The sequence below is a fragment of the Dermacentor silvarum genome, chromosome 1 (genome assembly GCF_013339745.2).
Source record: "Dermacentor silvarum isolate Dsil-2018 chromosome 1, BIME_Dsil_1.4, whole genome shotgun sequence".
Lineage (NCBI taxonomy): Eukaryota > Metazoa > Arthropoda > Arachnida > Ixodida > Ixodidae > Dermacentor > Dermacentor silvarum.
Window position 1 is genome coordinate 345436465 of NC_051154.1, and position 26901 is coordinate 345463365.

The window sequence follows — 26901 nt, forward strand, 5'->3', positions numbered from 1 at the left end:
GAAGGCCCAAAGCTGTTCATCTAATGTGAGACTGCGTAGTGCTGCATCCCACCGGTCTTCAGTGTTGTCCTTGTCGCTGCGTAGCGCGGAGAAACGCCAGAGCATATGACTAAGATCTATGGTGTCGTTACATTTATCGCATGTGGTATGAGTAGAGATCTCCGGATAGATCTTGTTGATTAATAGAGGGTTCGAATAAGTTCTCGTTTGTAAGAGCCTTAGCGTAATGGCCTGAGCTCTATTTAGTTTACTGTGAGGAGGGGGGAAGACCCTGCGTTGTAGGTAGAAGTGCTTGGTTTGCTCATTGTACGTGAGGAGGCGGTCCTTGCAATCAGGAACCTCAGCATCTTCTTGCCTTGTGGCTGCATGGTTGGCCAGTCCTCGTGCAGCATTGTGGGCAGATTCGTTGAGGATCACGGGGGCACCGTTGATTTCTCCCATATGAGCAGGAAACCAGATGATCGTGTGGGGGTTGACGACCTCTCCGTCGAGAATTGCCAGGCCCTGTCTAGAGATCACTCCTTTGGCAAATGCTCGGACGGCTACCCTAGAATCGCTGTGGATCCTGTATCTCTTTTGGTCTAAAAGTGCCAATGCGATGGCTACTTGTTCTGCAATGTCTTGTTGCGTAGAGTGCACGGATGGAATGGGAATATGCATATACACTACAAAGCTATCGCTAACTTTGCTCTTGTTTCATGCTGCCAAATAGAGCCTTCCTTTCGACTGAAGCGCCGGCATGTTCAAACGAGGTGTTCTGAATACACCTACGGGCTAGACAGTCTCTTACGCGAAAAGGTGGAAGGGGGTAAGGGTAATTTAGAAATAGGCAACCCAAAGCTAGGTGACGCTGACGGCCAGGCGTCTACAAAGTACGCAATAAGAGTATGCAAAAAAAGGAAAAACGCAGAGGGCGTACAAAGGCGTCCCCGTGCTTGGGTAAGCAAGGGCGCATGGAGACGGTATAAAGGTAGTATTTTTTGACTGGTGGGTCTGCGAGTATTTCTCTGTATTGCCGTTCAAGAAAACCTGCGATGGGCAATGTAGACGCAACAGCATCGACTGATGGTTATACGGAGAGTTGCAAGACGGGAGAGGGCGGCCCATCGCGATAGGTACGCTGAGAAATCGGAGTGGCGTCGTATGGAGAAGGAAGTTTCAGAACAGACTTTATGCGGCAATTATTTGAGGGACTTTCAACATTAGCGTCTAAAATGCGCGCATTACTTTCAACGGCCCCTGCAAAACTCGTCAACTGCAACTTCTCTTTTATTGCGATAGCAATTATATGGACACTCTAGGCGAATTTCTGCCATCGCCGTGAAGTTCCGCAGAAAGTCCAAGGACGATAACACCGTCGCCGCGCGACCTACGCTGTTTGTGCGAGTGAAAGCGTGCGAGGGGAGCCGACGATGCGACTGAATCTCGCCCGCGCGAAAGGGAGTAAGTGGTTCGTGAGGAAAGGGAAAGGTTGACGCTATCTTCTGCAGCCCTTGAGGGAGCACGGCTCAGCGCCAACAGGGAGGGGTAAGTGGGAGAGAAAGAGGGGTAGTGTGGAGTCGTCACCATGGCTGGACGGGGCAAACCGGCAGGCTGAGGCGGCACGTATCGGCCGAGGTGGTAGGCCGTAGAGTGCTGCAGAGTCTGCAGGGGTGTTGTTCCGAGCCTGTCAGGCCCGGGATGGGTTGGGAGGCCGCGAGGCCTTCCCGCTTGCAGAAATGTCTTAGAGGCGTGCGGAGAGCCCTGACGAGTCAAGGTACTCCACGACGCCTCGAAGTGCAGAAAGGTGGTGTCGGCCGGGGAAGAGAAGATCTTCCTCCTTGCCAGAGGGGAGGCCCAGGCGGCGGAACTCCTGCAGGAGTGGGCCCTGCTGCTCGAGGTACGCCGGGCAGGCCAGCAGGAGATGTTCGATGGTCTCCGGCTCCCCGCAGGACGTGCAGGCCGGGGACGTCGCTCGTCCAAGTCGGTGGCTGCGTGCTGCCGTCCAGTTGCAGCCGATGCGAAGCCGCGAAAGGGAGCAATGCGGGCAGGAAGTGTGCTGTCTTTCGACGCGCGCGAGGCACCCAACGTTGCGAGGCATCGGGGGGAGGGGAGGCAGGGAGGTGGCATTTTACTCCGGCTGCAACTACATATGTGGCGGCTTCGCGCAGTCGCGCAGCCGTATCTTGAGAGCGATCCGCGTTAGGGGCACAGTCTAGGTGTGTCGGCGGCTCGTAGCTTTGAGCCTGCTGTGTGTTCTCGACGCTCAGTTCGGGTTTAAGCGATAAACTACAGCACGAAGGTCACTTCGCTCGCTGCTGCAGCCGCGTTTCCTCACGCCAGCGTTTTGACAGCGAGTGTCCGCGGTCATCGAGTGTGTTGTGTTCATGTTTGCTGTGCGCGCTGACACCATGCTTGTTAATTTAGTTCGCAAGCGAATGCTTGCAAGTTGAATCGGCCAATAAAGGCACTATCACAAAAGCGCGCCGCGCATCACGCAAAACAGCAGAGGCAAGCCGGCCCCGCGGCAGCTTCGACAGAGAGAGAGGGCGCTCTCTCTCTGTCGCACTCGTTCACGGGGTGTGTGACAGGTACTATCCTTACTTCGTATGGCTCTCTGATAATTTGCTATCGCAATCAATGCTTCGCCTTTCGGGCGAAACTACTATTTTTATTTTTGCTAATTAAAGGTAATACTCCCACTCGTGCGCGATCATACCTTATAGCCACAAGCCAAATAATCTCGGATGGCACCAATTCACAAGGCTCTTCATACGTAGGTGCTCTTGGGCATTGGCCGGTCTCCTCCGCTAAAATTTTACTTCCAACATCACGATTGGCTCACTTTTCCTCTACGAATTGTTCTACCATAATAAACTTTTTTTTGTAACTGGCCCTAATGTCAGCGCTTCACGTTGCTTGCTTGCAGGTTGAAACAGCCAGCGATACCGTAAAAGCAAGCAATGTGTATGACCATCAGACCACTTGCAACTCGCATTAGCACAGTTTCTTGAAGAATCGAGATTACCTAAAAGTTTCTCAATTTTATTATTCTAACTTTGATTACGACGCCGTATTCACTCATATTGCTGCGAGACAGAAGAAGAAGACTACAGCATTAGGCTGGCACCGATGAAGAAGAGGTCGAGGTTGATTCTCGCCATCTTGGCTGGCTGTTGTGACGCCTGTGCTACTCGCCTTACTTGTAAATATTTGTAAATATGTGCTTTTTGTGCAACAATATAATCGTATTAATGTGGTGATTCCGTGCGTGGTTGCGCTGCGTTTCCCACCAATGAGGTCCGCCGTGTGTACGTCAAAATGAACATATAGAACGCTTGTGAACTGCGCAGAGAATTGGGTTGATGCGTAGAATTTACAACTGCTGTCACTATAGTCTTCTCTATTCTTAGTGAAGACTATAATCTTATTCTGTCATTATTAGAGGAGTAGCCGGAGCCATCTAACAGGCACTAACATCTCCTTGCATACAGTTAAAAAAAAGAAAAACCAGTGAGCACTCCCGGTGGCAGCCTTACATTTTAATTATTAAATGACCAAGCGGGCACAGTGAAGGAGTAGACAACCAAATACGAGGGTTCCCCTGTGCCTTCAAACTGCTCCGACGCACTGCCCAACCTGGGCGCATATTCACAAGGTACTTTGTACGCTAAAACGATTGGTTAGAGCACGCTCGATCTAGCCAATCGTGATGGAGAAATATTAACGAAGGCCAACGCTAGCATTGAAAAGAAAATATTCTTACGAAACAAAATTAAACAAAAAAGGCATCTGGCAATACGCGGCCTACGTTTTGCTGACCACGCGGTTTACGCTTTCAGATATTTCAGCCATTGAGCCACCAATTAATACGCGTTCCTAATTTTATATCTCGTGTAGGTGTCGGTGAGTCCTGCGCAGATTTCTCCGGATGGCACCGGTTACGATATGTGCGCTGACAAGCTCGCTGTAAAGGTGCCACGTTGTTCCACTCACTTATTCTTTAAACAAAACCTTGTTTTATGCATCGAAGCGCAAAAAGTAACTGGCGAAAGTAATTGGGGAACGATTATCTCGAAACTGGTCTCATCCGGTGAAGTCGTCCCCAATGAATACGCCTCACGAACTAATCGCAGCTACAATTCGTAAATTGCAATATGCGCCCTAAAGTAATTAATTTAAAAAGGTAATTCTTTTTTGATAATTGGATTACGGTTTTCGATTTCTCGCTCAAGTATAATGTCCGCTTCTCGAGTATTCCAGTTCAAGGGTGAGAATCGCGCTATCTTCCGGAGGCAATTTCTAAAAAAAACTTTGTCCGGTGTTAGAACACAAAAGAAGACACGGCGCCCGTATACGAGCGGTTGCCGCCGACCTGGTCATGACGCATTCGAGGATGACGCTGCTCAACGACATTTGAAGCTCGCCGTCCTCGTTCGGGCCGCCGCCTACGGGCATCACCTTGACGGCGGTCTCGTCGCCGCTGGGCCTCCGGACGCGGTAGACGTCGGCCGTGCAGCCTTCGCCCAGCTTCACGCACCTTCGGCAGTCGTCGCTGCATGGCGCAAACATAGGGAGGGTTGTCTGTGCGGGCCCTTATTGACCCTTTTCTCGGAGCAGTTTGTTTTAGAGAAACGAGATGGCGCTCACGACGGCGCGCCATACCTCTCCTCAGCGACCGCGCACAAATACGAAACCATTACCGCTTCTACCTTGCTTCTGTGCTATCAGCTGTCGGAAATGCAACTGAGTTTTCGCTAACACACTCTGCTCCAGTCATGCTAGATTGAATCATGTGGATTGAAGACGTGTGCAGTAGTTGGCTGCAAAAACAGTGACGGGCATGTTAAGGAACAGAATGAATGTGTGGCCAAGTTCGCGGACCGCTGCTGCAACTGTCCGAACGTGTTACCGGCACTTCGTGATGTACAGCTTTCCTCGAGGATACAGAAATTTGCTCATCCGCCAGCCTTGCGTCGCTAACCTTCAAAGAAAGGGCTTCGTCCCCTGAACGTCGGCAAGAGTGAGTACCACTCGTTAAATAACGACAAAGGGAGTAGCGCTGCTTCCTGTCATAGTAAGTTTCGCGCACGTTATCTATACACATCTGTCCCAAATGGAAGGAAAACTTACGCCCACTCTATGGCCAACGTATCAAGAATAGGTGAATGGGCGCACACTTGAATATATGCACACTGCATACGCACAATAAATGACGGACTACACCTATATGGCGCACGAATGGTCAAAGCTGAATGTGTCGTGACGGTCCACAAGAGTAAGCGAGTTACTAGCTGTAATATATATTTTCTACAAGGTACACAATGTACAAAACAGCTACGTTTCATGCCTTGTGCGCTGCAAGAACATGCCTATCGGAACTGAGCACACTCACGAGCGATTAAGCAGGAAATAATCAGCGAGTGACCGCACCGAGGTACTGAGTCAGATACATGACAAGCCGCTGTTTCAAACTGTTTGCCAAATAAAGAACGAAGAGAAAAACACAATAATCCTGATTCAATTCATGAGCGGAAAGCTTGGATAGCTTGGAATACATATTTAGCCCTGCTTTTAGAACAAGCACCATATACGCTGCTTGCGCCGTTTGGACATAGCTTAATCAGCTCCGAAAGCGCTTTTGCATGTTCTCTGAAGCTGTGATCAAAGCTTCGTGTCGTCCACCTAGTCACCGTCTACGATATCTCCGAAAACAGAGGTTTTCTAGGCCGCGCCGGCGTCATACACTTCCATTGTAAACAAGGAGGCAACGGATGCAGTTGAGGCAAGCAATGGACGCGTCACCACGTGATCAAACATGGCAGCGCCCACGGGATCGCCGCGAAAAGGGTCAATACTGAGGGACGAAAAGGCTTCTCCCTTCCGGCGCCGTACATATATGGATGATCGAAACCCGCACATTGCGCCACTGGTGTTAGGAAGAAACGCGAACGTCCTGGCACATTTTACGGGAGATCATAACGTAAGTATACTCAGACGAGGTCGATACTCTAGCTAGAGCACAACGAGCTTTTATTTTTACAAGTAGCCTAGCGTTTACATTATAGCGGGCCAATAGCGCTTAAAGCTGGGCAGCGGACTCCAGCATGGCTCGGCTCTCTTTCGGAGCTCAAGTCGGGGCAAGCGCTGGCTTCACTTTTGCTGGCGAGATGCTGCGGCTGCAGACACAGCCGAATTTTGAAAGGAGCCTCCTTGGCCCTATGGGATAAGAACATGCGTTATACGGATCACGGAAACGTTTGTTAATTGAGTAGAGAGTTGCGCACGGTACAAACAGATCATCTCGGGCGAACCAGCGGACGGTCCCGTAGAAATACGCCCATACAAGAGGCGCGACTTGTAAAAAAAATGTCCCGAAAACACGAGGGATACTTATTCCAGAAATGCAACTGTTTGCTGCTTGAAGAAATATATCGTATTATTGCGAGTCGTTATTCCAATTTCTGCCGGTGTTCACCAGCCTAAACTAGCCTATATGGCGCTTCTCTAGACTGTTCCCTTCCCCTCAGGCACGTGTGCACATGCAGGCGTGGAAAGGGTCACACTGAGACCGCAGGGAGGGTAACCAACACCACCCAGATAGCACAAGGCCTCTTCACTCCGATCCATGACGTCATGCTACCTGGCCCGTCTGCCATGAAATATAATGGGGATGCTCCCGAGTAAGCAGCGGTGATTTCGACGTCACCGCTTTCGTCACGCCAGGCTTTACAATGAAAATTTCGGGCCAGGCTGCATGACGTCATGGATCGGAGTGAACAGGCCTTGCGCTATCTAGGTGGTGTTGGGGGAACTGAGCAAGTATGTATACCCTACGCGTGGACAACTCACGTGAGCCGCAGTGCCTGTTCGAAGGTCACCGGAGCCTCCTGTTGGCAGTGCTTGAGCAGCTGCTCGAGCAGAGTGCCGGGCGACGAGTCGTAGCGTGCGGCGGGCGCTGGTTCAGGCTGCGTTTCACGATAAACAAAAAAAAGTATCGAACATTAAGGGTCGTATCAGCTATGCAAAAGCTTTACGGCCAGAAATGACCAAAATTCTCTTTAAGCACGAATACAAAGAAACCTTTGCTTGAAAAGCGCTGTACGAACCATGTGTTGACAGAAAGTTAATGAAAAACTTCGCTATTAATCACTTATGATTATTCTATTAACGGGAACGCGAAATATACTGGAAGCTCTTCTGGGAGGTTGCTAACGACTATAGAGTTGATTTCATCAGCACGTAAGGCTTCGCCTAAAATAAAAATTATCATTTTTTTTCTTTTCAAAATGATCCGTATTAGCTGGGACGCGTGGTATGTGTCTGACTTGGTCCGCAACCATCGCGTCTCTCACCCATAGATGATTTTGCTGTTTCTGAAGAGAGCCCTGAAAGGTTCCGGCTTTGCCCACAGAAATCGCCAGTTGGCGAGCAAGCCAACGGCGAGTCGCTGCCTCGCTACAGTGCACCAGAACGCAGGCCAAGGCATTTTCGACACTTTTCCTCTGCATCTATAATTGCAATGTTATAAATCAATTTCTTTACAAGTTACACGAAAAATTTACGTATTTGCACTCGAGGCTTGCGTGGCACATTCCTTCTATCTCACGACGTAATAATTTCCCGTACGTTGATCAAACTTCGAAACTCGCTTTACTAGCATTGTAGACTGATAGAACCCGAGACCTGGGGTCCAGGCCCACTGCTGTGACGGCGTTCGCGATAGCGCCTGCATTCCCACAATCGCCGCTGCTGGCCGCCGTTCTGGTGTCAAGCAGATAAAGCTAGACGTTAAGCCACAGTCAGAAGTAGTTTTTTCTCACTTTCCCCGTATTGTTTAAAAATAACCAACCAATTGCTACTACAACAAGACACTGCATGCGCGTTCACTGGCGCGAGAAGGTTGCACTCTAAGCACGTGGAATGGGAAGTTCTGCCTATTAGGCGGTCGTGCAACGTACACAGCCCCGAGTGCGTACAGGTACACAACACACAGCGACGTATACCTGTTCGTGCCGCGGGTCTTGCGGAGCTTGGGAAGTGCGACTCTGCGTGCCGAAGCTGGCGATGGCCGACAGTGGAGACGGCGCGTCGGACAGCAGGACTCGCTCGCGGTTGCCGCCGACACCAAAGCGCATCACGGTGCTCCTGCGCATATTAGGTTTAACACAAGCGAGCGCTCGATGTCGCTTCTTTCGATGAGAACTCTGCGCTCATGGACTCGCTGCTAGCGCAGTTTTGTACGACGTATATTAGAGTACAGGTACAGCCGACCATAAACATTTTCAGAACTCGGAATTTGCGATAAAATTTTTCGCGTGATTTCGGTTCTCACCCTGCAATTTATAATAGGCGAGCGATCTGCTAATCATAAGGGGAACGTAGGCCAATGCACCTTTTGTTTAAACTTCGGTATTAACGGCTGAGGTGTAAGTTCGTCGTTTTATTTTGGATATATATTTTTTTTTCTGCCAGATTTCCTGCCCCAAAATCCCGAGGTCGGGGTTTCATTGAGGTATCCATGCAAGTACCGCAGAAGAACAGTGGAATGACGAGACGTTACTGGAGTGACAAATTGATGGACACGAAAGGAAATTAACAACAACGACAACAACAAATAGTAAGTCCAGGAATTCGGGACATCGACTACTGCGTCGAAGCCGACCCTGGGGTGATGCGGTTGGTGTAAGTCAATGGAAAGCAGTCGATTGCTAGGCAATGCATAATTTCTCGCAAGTTGCACTTTAGGCACTTCATCCCGAAAACAATCTCACGCTATATATGGCGTCTAGTTTAATTTCACTGGCTCATTATTTCCTAGGACACTTTTGTAGAGCCGTTTAAAATACATGTGGTTATTTTTTAAATGCCGATTGCAGCGCAGCGAAAACTCATCCGCTAATTGTACTCGTGGTATATACTCTAGGTATCACTGTATATGTAGGTCCAGTTCGGGTTTATTTCGCTGGCTGAAAATTTTGCCTGGGGCGCTTTTGTTCAGCTAATGTGCGGCGAAGCAGCACTACAGGGGCAATAGATTCATCCGTCGTTGTATTGAAGGGAAAGGGTTCGTCGATCATGTTAAAACGTATTCGGCCCTTTATCATACCGCAGTAACTCCTTCCAAACACGCCTTGATGAATCTCAAGATAAATCGAGGCACGACAACTAAAACTTTCATAGTCTTACTGACGCTAAAGAAACCGGGAGCGAAACAAGATAAAATCGACTCGATTGATCGTGCGCACCGTCTTGGTTCGTTTTCACCGAACAAATGCCGTCCCATTATAGCCAAATTTGCGAGCTTTAAGGCCAAAGAAAAAATTATTTCACTTCGCAACCAGTAGAAGCAACAGAACATTTCAGTGAGCGAGGACGCCTCCCCCAGCACCCGTATTTCTCGCAACTTTTCGCAACTGCGCAACTTTTCCAAAGCACCGCCTACTTTAAACTACAGCTTTACAAGACTAATACGCTCGAAACTTAAATATGCAACTGCAATATGGGCTCCCAGCCACGTTAATCTCATTACTTCACTTGAACTAGTACAAAAAACTACCCGTTTCAATATTTCTAATTATAACCGTACCGCGAATATAACCTCTGTGAAAACTAACCTAGCACTTATTCCACTAGCTAACCGCCGCAAGGTCTTTCGCTATTTCATAAAATTTTCCATCACATCACACTTCACGACAATTTCGTAATGTGGCCTCGGTACATTTCAAACCGCCTCGATCATGGCAATAAGGTAGCAATTGGTTCATCTCACACGATGTCTTTCTTTCACTCTTTAATCCCACGTACGTACATCTCGCGAATGGAACCACCTGACCTCAAGTATCGTAGCCATCACCGATAACAAACTTTTTCGCGAAACATTAGCTAACATTGTGTAATCAGGAGACTCACTGTATTACCAGAACTGACTGCAATTGTTCGTTTGATTTACTTTGCTCTACTACTCAGTAACCACTCCCCTCTTTAATGTCATATGGCCCTGATAGCATTTTAAATAAAATAAAAACTTACTCAAATGTGCGGCTATCATGGAAATTCGTGCCCAGATGTGCAAGGAAAGATTACAACGCCAGATTCTGCAACAAGCAGCGGACCAAATGGCTTTATGAAATGGTATCCAAGCATTAAGCCCAGCTACGCGTGCTATTTCTTTCTAAAATTTCGGCGCATGGTAAAATGTTTTATTTGGTGTTTAGAATATAACATTACGTTCTAGCTTAACTTATGAAAACCAATCACTAATTACGCTGAATTAATGAATTATTTATACAATACAGCTAACTAATAGGAATATAGTAACTTGTAATAGCTAGTTACAAACATACTATGCTTAGTTTTTTTCAGTTTTGCACACCAGTAATGTCAGGGATATCGAATGAAATATAAAACGAATAACTCAACATTAATGCCTGCTGGGAACTGGTATGATTATGTCACTAGTGACATCATCATACTAGTCACTATGATGTCACTAGTGACATCATAGTGATAATGAATAATTTATTTTACTGGTACAACAGTTGTTTTCATGCACGTAGTCACTAGATCTTCATTCACTTAGCAAGAAAACACTGATTCCTAGTGAAAATATTCAAAGCAAACTTACAAAAAAATTGCGCACCAAAATTCGAGCGCCTATACACGGTAGTGTCACGTCACGAGACTTGAGAAAAAAAACGTTTGGTAATTAAGCTGAGTTCTTGGCTTACATAGAATATTTGTAGCCCTTTTTTCCAATAAACAATTCATCAGAGCTGAGTGAACGCTGTGAAAATCCATGGCACATGCCTTCCCATCAAGCGGCCGGGTATATGGCCGTCACCGCAAACTATAGTGCTTGAACCCCACACAGTCACAGCCACCATTCTTCCGTTTTATTGCAAGAGCAATTATATGGACACTCCAAGCGCATTTATGCCGTCACCATCGTCGTCGCTATGAGATTCCGTATAAAGTCCAATGGCGATAAAATTGTCGCCGCGCGCCGTATGCTGTATGTGCGCGAGTCTCTCGCGCGCTTTCACGCAGAGCGAACGCACGGCGGAGAGCAAACGCGACGTGTTCCTTCGTGCAAAAGGCCGTGGGGGGGGATGGGAGGAAGGGAGGTGAGGTGACGTGTTCCTTCGTGCAAAAGGCTGGGGGGGGGATGGGAGGGGAGGTGACGTTTAGCTGCGGCACCAAATGCGTGTCTTGCGACCGGGTGCGAGGGGAACTAGCGACTCAATCTCCCACGAGAGAAGGCCATTTCACACGGTGCGATTTTGCAGCGCGATTTTCGCACCGGAAGTGCGATTTCCGTCGCATGCGACGAAAATTGTAGTCGCAGGGCCGATTCTGCGATTTTCGGCTGCGACCAACCAGTTGGTTGCAGCGTCGCAACGTCGCAGCAATCGCTGCGATTTTCCGTCGAAATTGCGCCGAGAGGTATTTCGCGGTCTGTTTTGGAAAATGGCGGCGGTCGCTGAACGCAACGTTTATCGATACTTTTTTTGTCTATAAATATTGGCTCAACAAGCCTCGAACAGTGCAACTAAATGAGAGGACCCTTGGATTGCGCAATCGGTACGTAACATCAGCACCGACACGCGAACAGTGCAGATAAAAACTCGTAGGTCAGATTCGGTTGTGTGATTTATATGTGTTTGTTGACACGCTACGCTGTTAATCACGCTACGCTTTTTTTTAGGTTGGCTTCGGGTGCTGATAGTACGTACTTTTGCGAGATTTTCCGTTATTCACACGCGCTGCGAGTTGGTAAATACTACAGGTGTCCCTCACGGGAAGGCATGGCCTTCGGATGTCGTCCCAATTTACTGGTTCTGGAGACAACTCACGATATACGAAAACGCCACAGTTTTATCGCGGTATGCTTTTACGGACGGAACAATTTAAAGAATATGCAACTACGGACAAATGCTATGGTCAATAGGTCAGACTATACGCGCGACCATTTAGTTGCGGTCGGTTGGTTAGGGCTTTCATGCGCATTTTCACCAATGAATTATCTCATTTCAAGGTTCTGTTACTTCCGCTGCGAGACGCAAAGCGAACGTGCAAACTGGATATCGTAATGAATGTTCTACAATAGCATATTTAACGCTTTGACTGGGAATAAACAATTTGTTTTCGAAGCAATATTTAAACAGTTTTTTTTCTCATTTTTCTCATGCATCATTTTTCTCCTGAATCAAAAAAAAACCAATAAACCTTCAGTGTGTTGCAGACTTTGTATCCGTACTGCATCTGTATTAACCCTCACATTAAAAGGTAATTGCACATTTCGCTTGCTTCAGTGCATCGAATTACTTTTGTTTATGCTGGTTGTAACATATCGCAGTACTCTGAGAAACTACTTAGCCATAAACATCCTTGCCTTTTCTTGCTTCTCTGTCTCTACTTCCTGTAAAACACATGCAATAACGCGAAAAGCAGGCAGACATCTGGTTTTTATAAGTCGTAGATAACACATTAAACAAAAGCAGATCAAAATTGTGCAGTGAAGTCAGCCGGTTGCATTCCTTCTTGTGAATGATAGTATGTCCACAGCTCATAAAGTGTGCAGACTCATCACGAGGCGTAGGTATTGCCCATCAAGATGGAGGCAATGTTGCTAATGAGTCTGCACTTACATGTATTACTGCATAAACTCGTATAACCATATCCCATCATTACTCAGTCGAGCTTGCCCAGAGTCATATTCACCAAAATTCTACTTATCCGAGCTAGCTCCGACTCATATTCACCGAAATTATACTCACTAATATTCTCAAAGATTCTACTCAGGCAAGCCTTCACCGAGTCATATTCACCAAATATCTATTTAGCTAAGCTTGCTCTGACTTATATTCATAAAAGTTCTACTCAGGTGAGCTTGCACGGAGTCATATTCACCAAAAATCTACTTGCCAAGCTTGCATTGACTCATATTCACTAAAATTATACTCGGATGAGCTTTCCCTGACTACCACATCACAATATTCACTCAAGGTTTACTCAACTGAGCTTGCTCTTACTAGTATTCACCAAAATTCTACTCAGTCAGGCTCAAAGGAACTCATGGTTAGTTCGAAGTCTTAGTGAGCTGACGTTTGAGTGAGCTCAACGTGCTATGTATACATTACATTATGTGACCTGTGCGGTGAATAAGCAAACATTGCCTATGAGTACGTGTTGCATACGGTGAAATAAGGACAACTGTAAACACTGCAGTTAGTTTTCTAGAGTTTAACTGACCGTTGCGTGAAAGCTTCGCCTCATGTCGATTCAAGCAAGTGCATTGGATCTGCATCATATTTTTGCCAATCCTGCTGGCGGTCCTGGCCATTACTGGGTGGCCACATTTTGTACATTTCAACACAAAGTTGAATAAATCATTGTAGTGCAATATATTTAAAAAAAGATGCTTGCATCACTGCACGTATAACAATCAGAACATGATACAAACACATGCACATAAGATGCACACAAATGATAAATACATAAACAGACAGAATCAGCTAGCCACCACCTATTGAAAAAAAAAGACAAAGCACAGACCAATGCTGCAATGGGACTACATATAACCATTCCCCTTGCCAGGTACATGGGCTATAGGAGAAACACACGTGCAACCTAGCAGTTACCTCGAGGTAGCAGCTATGGACGCTTTTGCATTCGCAGCTGGCCACTCAAACACTCAAGTGTGTTCAGTGTGTACTTGTGCCTAAAAAATTTAATGTGGCTCCTCAAAATTTTGAGAATGTTTGGATTCTGAGGCTTGCAAAGGTAAATATTTTTATTCCATTCTCTTTCAACGTGAAAGCTCATACAAAAGCTTAGAGATATTGTCAGTGCCCCTCACTTTCCCTCAGAACATAAGTAGTCTGTTACTGAGATTCTAGCAGCTTTTCAACAGCAAGAAAGGGAATCAGCTTCCCCTGTTTTCAGCATTGGGTTAATGCAGGCAATCCAGGGAGGCATAAAGTTTTGCTAATACAAGCGGTTCGGGAATACCAGATGAGACTGTACCTTGACACTTTCCTTGCACTTTCTTATTTTGGTCAAATAACCTAGCTTGAAATGGCTCCAGTTAGCATGCTCTAACATTGGTCTAATATACACTAAGTACATGACAAACTTAAACTGGGATGCTGGCTTTCATTTCCAGGAAAGGAACCATAGTGCCTGCTCCAGTTGCGTATGTTTTGGTTATCTGGGGTTTTCAGCCTCTTTTAAGATAACGTGCTGAAGCAGCTAGAAGCACATGTATGCTATTAGCGGATAGTTTCGATAGCTTCTTACTTTACACTTGCCACTATGAATACAAAATTTTAGCGTTCGATTTTGTTATTAAAGAACCAAACGTACTCCTAACAAGGTATTTTAATGTTAGCCGTGGGGCTACGCGGCTGCGCTACGTACTGCAGCATATTACCTTAAGCTTTTGATACAGATTCACAGCACACTAACAGCGCAAGAAATAGGACGAGAAAATAGACGACGCCCATGTCTGTCAGAATGATACGATACTATGTACACAAGTGACTGCAGCTCCTAAAAAATGCGGTGTCGGCTTTTAGGCCTTTCGAAATATTCAGAGAGCACTTGTATGAATAATTACAGCACACGCATCGAGACGGACCAACAAGGCTGGCGCTAAGATAAACGTCCACAACACAAATACCATTGCACATTCAGTAATTACACACAGATCATTTGCGGCTTCCTTCAGGAGCAGACGAGCTTTTGGGTTGGTGCTCGCTGCTAAGTTTGGTGCAAGAATATTGCTGGGAGCAGGAACCGCTTATGCGCAATCACGAGCAATAGACACACATCCGTTTTTCAGAAGCCGACGTTAAGCACGGGTAGCGCAAGGGTCTGTGCGTTGACACGACGACTTCGCTGCAGCCGAATTCCGAATACTGCATATGCGATGACAACAGCTATGGGGGCTTGTTGATAGGTCCTCTTGTAATTTGTTGTACCGCAGGAAGAATGACACGGGCATAAACCCCATACGAGACAGCACACAGCGCTGAACGACCACCTGCGAACAGCTGTTTACGTCCGCCATTTCTCCTCGTATTGAACTTCACAAACCGCTATTGCGCACTCCAAAACAAATTAAACTTTGAAGCGTTTTTAAATTACAAAACGCACGTATTACTAGGTCCTAATAATGAGCGGTCAATTATATTATAACGTGCATGTCCTTTTCATTACATTAAAAGAATTTATGCGGCGTGTACGTGCGACAAAATCTGGCAGCAAGCAACCCTGGGCGTTGCATCAGTCGCATTGTTGACATCACACCATGTGAAACGGCCGTTGCGAATTTCGTAATTGCGCTTGGTCATCGAGTGCGATCTATTCATGTTTGCTTGTGCGCGCTGACACTATAGTGCTTGTCAATTCAGTTAGTCAGCGAATGTGCATACGTTTATACAGCCGATAAATACTATACTTACTCCGTATAGCTCTCTACCAATAAATTTGCTATCGCAATTGATGCTTAGCCTTTCGGACGAAACTGCGACTTTTTTTGCATCTATTCTATCAGAGGAACCTTATCTCAAGGTCACTTATACAAGAAAATCCTTTTTAGTGCATTAAACGCGGAAGGAAGGAAGAAGCCGACAGGACAGAGCGCACACTAAAAGCCAATTTTATTGCTCAGATAACAGGAATATAAGTACAGGGTCGTCCACTCTTAGTACGAACACGGCGCCGCGTAGCCGCGCTCCGCGGAGTGCCAGCATACATTGCACGGCCGCGCATCGAAGCTAAGCGGCGCAGGCGCACAGGGGCTTGGAGGCGGTGCTTGTGTTGTCTGCTAAAGTGCGCGAGCGCGCTTTGCTTTAGCAGACAACAGGCGGCAGAAACACGGCTCGCTCGCGCGCTTTAGCAGACGACACGAAGCCCCGCCTCCAAGCCCCTGTGCGCTTGCGCCGCTTAGCTTCGATGCGCAGGCCGCGCCATGTGCGCTGGCGCTCCGCGGAGCGCGGCCACGCGGCGCCGTGTTCGTACTAAGAGTGGACGACCCTGTACATTCGGAGGCGGGAGGAGAAGGGGTAAATAGGAAGAAAAGTAACTGGGCAAGCATGTGTACAAGAATACGAATCAGCACATGTGCCTTCGCAGTTATCTCACCCCCTCTTTCCCCCCTTCCCATCTCCTCCCCGATTGTACTTATATCCCCGTCATCTGAGCAATAAACTGTTATTGTGCACTCTGTCCTGTCGCCTTCTTCCTTCCACGTTTTGCACACCATAAAGGATATTTTTTTATTATTACCTAAAGACTGCTTCACCAACCAGTGGCCCTATTTTTTACGTAAGTTACCGAGGGTTTTTGTTCTATGGCAGACCCACCACTCCGCCGCGTCGACGCTCCTCCGAGTGGCCGAGCTCTCGTCATGACTCCGTGACGCCGGGCTGGCAGCAGCGCTGGGAGGCTCAGTCGGCGGCTGCTCGCCGAAACAGGTCACTGCGAGCCACAGACACACGCCAAAAAACAGAAAGTTAACTTTTCGCTTAACCCAGTGGTCGCGACTTTGGCAGATGCTGAATCCGAGATCCTTAATCCGAACGGGATGCTTAAGCGAGAGAAAGACTGGTTTTGACGTCAAGTGTGTACTCATCTGAAAAAAATATTGGCATGTCACCATTTCTGAAAAAAAAAATCAATGTTGTACTCTTCACGCGAATTCTTCAGATTCCAGGCAAAACGTGCACGATAGTGTCTTACAGACATGCCATACAATGCGAGACAGTTCGCGTGCCCAGTCCGAGGTCGTACATTGCGAAGATGCGCGGACACAAAGGCACTTTTTCGTACTAGAGCCCGTAAATGTCTCCCATGGGTAGCGAAGTGAAACTAGCTCTGGATGCGCTAACCCCACAAAGAAGTATTAAAGCGACAGCATTCTTTAGCTACTTTGACCAATCTGAATGGACGTCGGCGAATTCCGCATAAAAACGGGAGAGGGTAACACGAACGAGAAGAACAGTAATTAGCGGAGAGAGAAAGCCCAGCTGCGGAAGAGAGCAACGCATCTGATTGGTGGTCGCGCGCGCGGATGACGTCACGCACTAGGGCACAGAAGGTTATGGGGGCGCCTTGTTCTAGAACTTCCACCACCAAACCATAGAGAAAGAAATTCAACAAGAGGGCACACTCGGCAAAAACTGGCAACAGGAAACACGTCACCATACGTCACGCTATACTTTTAACACCGAACGTTAGCTGCCGCGAGCAAAAAAAGAAAGTGAAATTAAGTTAACAGACATTGATTTATCTTTTAAACCCTTTGCCGCGAAAACTAAAACGTTTTGAGTATAAATGAACTTAAACATTGCGACTCATTTTTCTTGCCTTACCTAGCGACAGGCCAATGACGAGCCAGATGCATGCGTCATCCGCCAGACACTCCCCCGAAGCCAGCGAGGACGGCTGCGCGCCGTTTGAGCGCTCGCGCGCGGCGACCCGTCTCTCTCTCTCTCTCTCTCTCTCTCTCTTTCTTTTTAAAATGTGACCTGGTTTATTGGGCTCTCGGCGTATTCTTGTGTTCCTTCTGCACTGGGACAAGACACCACTGCACTATTGGGCTACGGCAATTTGAGAAATCTTGTTTCACAGTCTACGACGCAGTTAGGCTTATATATACGGCACGGGACCGAGACTTAAGACGCAGTTAGCGAAAAACAGCTCGACCATCCTGGCGTAGTTAATTTGAGTTAATGAATCGTGCTGGGACATGTTTCCGACGCTTCCTAGGGGATTATTGCAACTTATTTCGGTTTTTGAGGCATACTGGCCGCCATGTCGCAGTTAGCGAGAACTAACTCGGCCGTGGTGCGTAGTCTAGTGCATCTTGCTAGGAGAAGTTTGTGCCGCTTTCTCTGACGCCAGACATTACTGAAAAGTAATTTTGTTACTTTCTGGGGTACTTTTGAGGCACGCTAGCCGCACAGCGCGCTGTGACGCAGTTAGCCATAAGCAGCTCGGTCGTGGTGGCAAAGTTACCCCCGTATTCTTAAACACGCCTTCACTCAACGCTTCTCCTCGACTCGGCCAAGTCGAGGCGACGAGCGTTCCTTCACTCAAGGCGCCGTTGCGTTTCATGAACACTACTTCACTTTTCTTCCGCCAAGGAACGCCTTGAAAATGCGCCCTTGACTCGAGTGAAGTGCACCGACCGAGAAAAGCGTCTGATATCGAGGCTATTGTTAAATGCGCTTTGCAAAAGCCCAATTATTTAGGACAGATATATGTTTCCGTTAATTTGGCTTCGTTATCAAATGACAACACGGCGCAATGCACAAATTTAACTCGGCAGCGCTGCCACTGTTAGCATTCGACTGATAGATCAAGCGGGAGCTGTGTTTAAGGTCTGGCAACGATCGCACCCCAGCAGTTGAGCATGGCGCATGGCTGGGAAATAAGAAATTTTGCGCCCGCATTTGTCTGCTGATCATTGTTTCCTTGTGCTTAATTTGCGGTTCACGTTGCTGTTGTTAATCGTGGTTATTATGGATGATATTGTCCATGTGTGTACTGTGATCGAGCCGGATTAACGTCGAAGGAGGCAACGCATGGAACGGCCGATGGGCAGCTTTGCTTAACTTCAAGACCATGTGCTGCTGAAAGCTTTCTGAAAACAACAGGACAAAAAATAAGGGTGAGTGAGCAGGTTATGCATGAAAGCACATTACGCTGTTGCGGTTCTCGTGAAGTTGCCGCCCGCGCTATCAATAAAACGTGTCCGATGTATCCAAGCATGACTGGCTTCAGTTGCTCATGCTGCGGGCATTAGAACCCGTAGCATACTATTCGAGGCAGCATAAGATTGCGCGAGACGTTCCTCTTTCCTTTTTTTTGCATTGGAGCTTCTGGGAGATTTGGCGCGAGAATCTATTATCGGTTCAGTTTAAACATAAATGCACAAGGCACCGCTCCGCGACTGTGTCCGATGATCATCCCACTATCGCGTAAGAAATCTTTCAGTAGAGAAGAAGCAGTTGTATACATGTGGCAGAATGCATATGGTTGAGTGCGTAGCTCCGGCAGTTTTAAGGAAACGATCGTTTTTCAGTCCTGTACTTTATTTTAGAAGCCATGGTGGTTAGTCGCTTTGTTCAAATTGTAGCACATATCGTCAATGAACCAGCACTGGTGCTTGCATTTCCAGTGCTGCTTCACTTCACATATGCGCTACGCAATCTTTTATTCTTCCGAAAATTCACTTAATTGTCAGTAGTTCATTACCATCATTAGTGTTTTTTCGCCTCACCTTTTTCAATGTTCTATGTCGTAGCTTCTCCTGCACGTTCCATAAACTCTGCTTTCAAGTTCACGCAACAGCCACATTTTTTTTAGTTGTGCTGTGTCTTTTCATTTCAGTTGCTTAGCTGCACTGAACTTAGCGTGCGAGCGCCCTATGTACATATCATTTTTGGCATTCTGCTGCAGGATGTGGGCCTTGCAAAGACCAGCTGGTGGAAAAAAATCAACATCTGTGTTGCACGGTAAGGCATGTGACTGACGTGAATGCATCGATAGATACGGTGTCTGCCTGTTGGAAATGCACCATCTCGCTTCCCTGAAAGAACTTGGGTGCTGCGGAAGTACTTGACTGATCACCCCGGTAGTTAGCCTGTGCTTATTTTTCATACTTATCATTAATAATATTGATGTTATGTCTGGCCACATTGACAAAATGGTGGAATGCACGCCATGTTATTTAAAACCGCAAACATGAAACAGCTATACGGTAATGAAATCAAACTCATATTTCGTTCCTCTTCAACAGTCATATATTATTGTTTTGAAGAGCATAGTCATGATTATGATGTGCGAACTCATGAGTTGCCCATAACGTGTTACGGTTGAGACGTGAGCTTTTTTTTACTGCCCACAATTTGTAATGCAGCACTTTAGTATTTAGTGGAATGTTGAAGCTACTTTTGCATGAGCAAGTGTACGTACATCAAGAAATATACCATATTTTGATTGTCGATCTCAGCTTTGCTGAACTCATGGTAGTAATGCGCTCTATACTGGATTTTTCAGCAACGCCATTGTGACAGTCTGCCTCACCATTTGGCCTGTTGTGGGATCCCACAAGACACGCTCTGTTCCTCGGTCAATTATTGAACTTCTGCAAGCCCCGTGGAAGCCAACTGTGATCCGCATCGAATGGAACAAATTCATTGTTCCGGCCTCCATAATTAATCTTCAGCTGAAGTTAGAAACGGAGCTGAAACAGCGTATATTCTGTAAGGATTTACCACTGCTTACCGTCGGGTGTATGCTACTGTCTAGAACACTGCTAGTCTACTGTCTAGAACACGGATGGTGTTTTATTCTAGAATAGCTTTGTCAGTAGTACTACTGCTTTTGTTTGTAGGATCAGAGTCCACGCGCTTTTTGCAATCCTATCAGAACACAAAAAGACGAGGATAATTTTAATTTATTGCTTCAGAGATTGACAATTAGATTGACAATAAATAATTCAGTGATACAGACTGCTTTATTAAATGTGGCTTAAGAAAAGAAACCTGGATGAAAAATACAGACTTAAGCTGCAAGGTGCCTATGAAGGCAGATTTATGCAAAATGCCTTTAGTGGTGATGTTTGAGCCATTACGATGTCAGAAAGAAGATAGAGGTTTTAGCCGAAATAGTGCGACAACGACTACAATGCAGCAGGACACATTAACTGGAGCTCCACTCTTCTCCGCTGCTTGCACACCAACGCAAGCGCAGCACCCTTGAAAAGGCAGTTGCTCTGCGTGGTTGGGTTGGCAGCCTGGTTCCTGCATAAGAGAAGTGGTTGGTTATAAACATACAATGATGCTAACGCATATAAAAAGTAGCTTAGGTACAGTATTCGTTTTCGTCAGCTTACTTTTCGAAGTAAATACATTCGTTTAAGATTTTCATTGTGTTCAGGAAGCCGATTTTTTTTTACATTGATAAGCTCGGACTGTTGTCATTCATATTTGCAAAGATACAGTTTTAAGCTGGTCTGGCGTTTGCACAGCCAGACCAACATACAGCAATGTAACACTTACATAATGCACTCGCTAATAGCTGGAATGTGAGCAACAAATAAATATGACATATATCTGCTACCACTTGCTAGCGTTTTCTGTATTAGGAGCTGGGTCAACTGCTACAGCTTTTTTTATCACAATAAAGATAATGTGATGTAAAAAAGATATCTTCTCATGTATTGTTATTCAATGTTTTGTATTGGAATAAAACATTACATTCCCTCAGTATACGTGCAGGTATAATTAGGCAAACCATTTCATGGTTGCTCACTTCCTCGTTGTGCTTGGATGTTCATAAGCATAAGCTAATTAAACTGAATATTTTGAAGCAAGGCTCACGTAATTATTGCGAACGACTGTAAATAGCAGCTACTGCCACACGTCCCACGCAAAATTACAGTACATGTTTTGTTTTACCCAGAGCAACTATAACTGCATGAAATTATAGAGAAACAGAAAAGTGAACGCACCTGGTCACTTTTAGAGAAGCTCGCCTTGCTGTGGTGCGCTTCGCCGCCCTTGGAATAGCGTAGTAAGTGATGCACCCGAGTACAAACCACTCAGGCGGAGCGAATTCCGGCGCTTGCGCAGCCAGACCCGCATCCAGCAATCGAGCACACAGGCAATACATCCACTAACGGCAGGAATCTTCGCAGTTGTTTTCTTTTCATAAGTTCGAAGTCCGCCGCAGTTATGTATCATGCCGCGTTTCAAATGATGCTGCTTTGTGTGATCACCCGCGAGAAACCCGGCACTGGTGCTGATAGTAGTTTCGGAGCACTCGCACGAAGAATACACGTATGCAGGTCATCAACTGGCTCATGCACGGAATAAGACGACAGGTCACTGCACTAGCTGGGAGTCTTCTTGACAGGACGGCTGGTCTGTCCCGGTGCCACAGTAGAATTATTCCGTTGCTGAAGCACTCCTGACGATTGCACCGGTCTGTAAAACGATGCCCTTGAAGATACGCAGCATCGTTAACGAAAGAAAAGCTGCGGAGGCAACTGGCGTCCATCTGAAAAAGCCGACGAGGCGAGCGACAGATCGCAACGCAGCCATGTTTGCGCACTAACTTCACTCAAGGAGCGATTCAAGGTAGCTGCGGGGCTACCTTGAGATTCTCGAGTAAAACGCTCGAACTTTCCTTCACTCAGGGCGCGTTTCGAGTGGAGGGCGATTTGTGAAATGAAAAGCCGCCCTCAAGGAGCATTTCGAGTGGAGGGTCGAGTCGAGGTGCGTCTGTGAATACGGGGGTTAGTTTGGCGTGTAATGAATCTGAGAGGGACAAGTTTGTGACGTTTTGTGGCCCCGCAACAACATATACCTTCTTTCGGTACTCACGCCTGTTGAAAACGCGATGGGCGATTACCAAGAGTGATAACATGGGAGTGTGCTGCTGGCGCCGGCAAAACGCGCGAAGATAACGCCGAGGAACGTATCAGAAACTTGTAATTCGAAAATTCCGTCTTCTAAGGGACTGAAAACAGGCTTTGTACCCACGCATTTGTCTTGATTGCCTGTTGCGTCCGTCTGTGTGTATGTAGCGTACCGTCGCGTCGCCCGAGGCCAAGTTTTGGAAACGCGATGTCGCCCGTGTATTTGTGCTGCCAAAGTGCAGGAAATAATGTCCGGAAATGGGGGAACGCTAGGAAATCCGATGTTCTCATATTTTATGGTATTGTGTGGGATGAGTCGGGTATTTTCTACGCCATGCATGTAAAAGCGAATGGCTTTTGTTTGTAATGGCGCCCATTCACTGCTTACCTGGGGTCACAACGTTGGATGAACGCACAGAGCGCGGAACGAGCTTTTATATAGAGCAAAATAAATATTTCCACATTTCGCAAAAGGTCTTGCGTCTACTTTGTGAAATTGCGCGTGGCACAGATTCGATGGGACTCAACGAGATCATTCGCAATCATTTTTACGGAATAATGAACCGATTCCGCACGAAGACCGTGCGCGGTCGGGGAAAAAAAAAAGCGCAGCCGGCGTGCTAGCTAGCGTTCAAAATGCGCGCGCCCAAAACCGAAACCGGAAGGGATCTATGCCGACCACTTGGCGCTGCTGTCAATGCGGCCGCTGGGCTCTATGGGAGTGTCCCCTGTTGTTGAATTTTTCTCTATGGCCGAGAGCTGCCGCTTGAAGGCACGTCATTGCAAGGAAGATGCAGTCAGGATATCACGAATAGTGGGGGTTGCTACGGAGTCTCAACAGGGGTGCTGTGATTACAGCAATACACGAGAGGGAGCTGATAAGCATTGAGCGCTGAAAAAAGTCGAGCTAGGTAGCTGTAAACGGCCAGGTAGATTAGCCAATTTGTTCTCAATGGTGCAAGAATAAGACAACTTTTCAGCTTATCTTTCTTTTTCTGGTGCCTAGTTAACATGGCAGCACTTCCAGAAAGTTCAATTTGGAACAGCATATAGGACCAAAATAAAGCTCTTGTTACTTCAAGGCAAAGGTTTCAAGCAGGTCCATGATAAATGCCACAAACTGTGCGACACTGGTCCTTCGTATTGTCACGTAGTAGTGACGCAGAAGAAAATAGTCGTAAAACTGAATATGACGAAACTGATTCTTTATTGGGCGAACCTGTGCCCACAAAAGCAAGCTGTACACTCGAAGCACAACGAAAGCGGCGAACACAGTCGGCAATCGTCGAAATCTGATCAGCGGCGAAACGCGTCGGCTTTTATACATGAGTCATCGAAGGTTCCATAATAATCCCTGGTGCCCGCGTGTCTTCCAGAAGGTACTAGACAATTCGCGTCGCTCATACAATCAGATTACATTAGAGTCGGTGACAACAGACAACGGATAGAAGCATCGATAACGTTTGAGAAGCTTCCGATACATGCAGGCGCATCCTGCGTCGAGCGACAACGTTTAACATTTGTTAGCCGGTGGAAGCGGTCACTGGTGAAAGATAAACAAGTACATGTGTCAGTATGCTACCGTTACACGTTGGGCTGGCAATTTTACGACTAGCCATTTCGGTATTGAACGTGAGAAACCCAGTGGAAGACCTGTTTCTGCCTATGCCTGCAAATGCGAAATGCCTCGATGACATGCTACATATGTGAGAATATCCCGTAAGAGAATTGGTGCCATTATCCACGACGATTTGGACATGAAGGTGGCAGCAAAGTGGATTTGGGAACTTTTGACAACCGAACAAAAAAGGGAAACCTGGGTAGACATCGTTGGCTATATTGGAACATTATGCAACAAATAAGTCAGAATCTTCTTTCTGGGGTTTTACGTGCCAAAACCAGTTCTGATTATGAGGCACGCCGTAGTGGAGGGCTCCGGAATAATTTCGACCACCTGGGGTTCTTTAACGTGCACTACAACGCAAGCACACGGGCGTTTTTGCATTTCGCCTCCATCGAAATGCGGCCGCCGGGGCCGGGATTCGATCCCGCGACCTCGGGCTCAGCAGCGCAACGCCTTAGCTGACTGAGCCACCCCGGCGGGTAAATAAGTCAGAATGCCCGGACAAAGTGGTAACGAGACATGAATCTACTGCTATGATCCGGAGACAAAGGACCAGTCTAAGGAACTACGGCATGGTGGCTCCATGCAGGCCAAAAAAGTTCCGTGTGCAAAGCTCTGTGCAGAAGCAAACGGCCACAGTTCTTTGGAATAGGAAATAGTCCTTCTGGTGGACTCCCAACAGGGTGCAGCGATTAATGCAGAGTATTACTGCGCTTTATTGACGAAGTTGAGGCAAAACTTCGCGGAACGTTTTCCAACGGTGTCGTACTGTAGCACGGCAATGCAACGTGACACACTACAGGTGCAACAATGGTAAAACTGACTTCTTTAGGCTTGCAAGTGATGCCGAACGATAAAAGAACGTGTTAAAAATGTAAGTGGAACAACACTTCATTTTTATGGCAAGTTGGCACATCTTCAAACGGCAGAAAATTGGGTGGGGTGATGAAATTAGGAAATTTTCAGGTGCAAGTTCGAGTCAGCTAGCGCAAGACAGGGACAATTTGAGATCGCTGGGAGAGGCCTTCGTCCTGCAGTGGACAAATAAAACATGAAGACAGACAAAGATAGGCTGGTGATCTCCAAACTGGTGTCATTCTGTAAAGTAATTCCAAGTGAACACGCCTTGCAAGCTCACCAGCTACAATTCCTCAATCTCAATATGTGCCGTAAGATAACTAAGAAGCCAATTGCTTCTTTTTAAATTAGTCGAATATATGTTTCCCTTTCTCGTGCAAGTAATGTGCGCCTCCCTGAATAATTCCGGGTAGCCAAACAAAAGGTTTGGCATGCTACTGCAGGTTTAATACACAGCGTGTCCAAACTATCATACACGAAGATTTAAAAAAGCGCAATTGCGGTATTCGAAGAAAACCTAGTGCATACTGTTTCCAGTACAGTGGAGTAGCCGCTAGTTATTTTTTCGTTACTGAGATTTAATTAGGTAATTGTAGTTATTCTAACTCTCGAAGTACTGTCCTAATTATCGAAGTGTCAGTGAGAAAAATTGTAGAACAACATCCTAAACTCCCGATACAGCTTTCTGTTGCTCAATACGTGCTACATAAAAGTTCTTCTGAGCGTGAAAGAAGCCCGCCAATAGACGCAAAGTGCCTCGAGCGGCCAGTCGCGCGGCAACCCCGAGTTCATTCGCGGGCTTCTTTGACGGTCTGAAAGAAACTCGTATTGAGCAACAGAAAGCTGTATCGGGAGTTTTTCATGTTGCCCGTATAACCAGGGGTCAATAGACGAGAGAACCCCCCCTCCCCCCCCCCCCAAAAAAAAAGCAATAAACGCACATGCACCCAATCGCACAAAAACTAGGAAAGGGGCAGCAATGAGCACATAAACTGAACATGTACATGGGACATAGTGAACATGAAGCTTTATGGCGCCGACAAACATTGTTATCCATCTGTCCTTTTGGCTGCACCACAGCAACGGATAGCATTTTGGTTATTGACGGTTATTAACAAAAATCGATAATTCGACTCAATGTAGGTAAAATAATGGTACGGCCGTAATTAGGGTCAATATATTCGAAAATTAAAAACATTGCAACATACCCGTGTAAAGGGTGCACCGTAGTCGATATAGATATGTTGAGGCAAAGCCACTGTACGGCACACTTTTGGAAAATGTAACGAGTTCGCTTGGACAAGACAGGGCTCGCGCTAGGCAATGGTGTCTGGAAGGCGGCTTTGGCGGTTCCCAAAAGAAACTAGAATTAGTTGCAGAGTAGGTAAAATTAACGGTACGGGCGCAGTTACAGCCAATAAAGGCGAAAATGAACGACATTGCACCATAGATTGCACTATCTCCAGAATCAGCCTATCTGGCATCTCGGGCAAAAAGAGATAGGGTCCACAAAGTATCGATGCTAATTAAGACAAGGTCGACGTAATTACGTGTGAAATGCGGTACGATTCAGGTGTGAAATTAGTGAATAATGAACATGAGAGAGAATCGAGATATAATCAACATGTAATCATCGAATTATTTGAACCACTATAGACGTCAACCTTGTCTTCTTTTGCGTCGAAGCATGGTTGATCGATCCTTTCTTTTTATTCATTCAACCTGTAGCAACAAGCTCTACTCCAAACGCTGTTTCTACATGGAGGCAGTATAGACTCGCAGGGTGCGTCACGTGACATAAAAAATAGCTCGTGGCAAACATGCCCTTACTACGTGATAAGCAAGCTGTAATATCTGAGCGCTGGTCGAGGGCCGATCGCTACTAGGGCCCATCCCGAAAGCTACCACGAACCAAAAAATTACTTGGAAAGTCCGCCAACCATGAAAGGCCTATTACCCATGAGGCAACGCGCACATAGGTCTCCAAATATAAGAAGGGCGCTGT

At 46.6% G+C, this 26901-nt stretch overlaps 1 protein-coding gene across 1 annotated transcript in view; it reads right to left on the reverse strand.

Annotated features, from left to right (window-relative positions):
• Positions 1-26901, reverse strand: part of LOC119453726 (uncharacterized) — a 180098-nt gene that overhangs the window by 133962 nt on the left and 19235 nt on the right. Inside the window, exons 5-8 of the mRNA XM_049662547.1 lie at positions 16350-16464; positions 7986-8127; positions 6832-6947; positions 4355-4534 (exon numbers count right to left, since the gene is read on the reverse strand). Coding sequence (XP_049518504.1) covers positions 4355-4534; positions 6832-6947; positions 7986-8127; positions 16350-16464 — 553 coding nt within the window. The remainder of the gene's footprint in view (positions 1-4354; positions 4535-6831; positions 6948-7985; positions 8128-16349; positions 16465-26901) is intronic.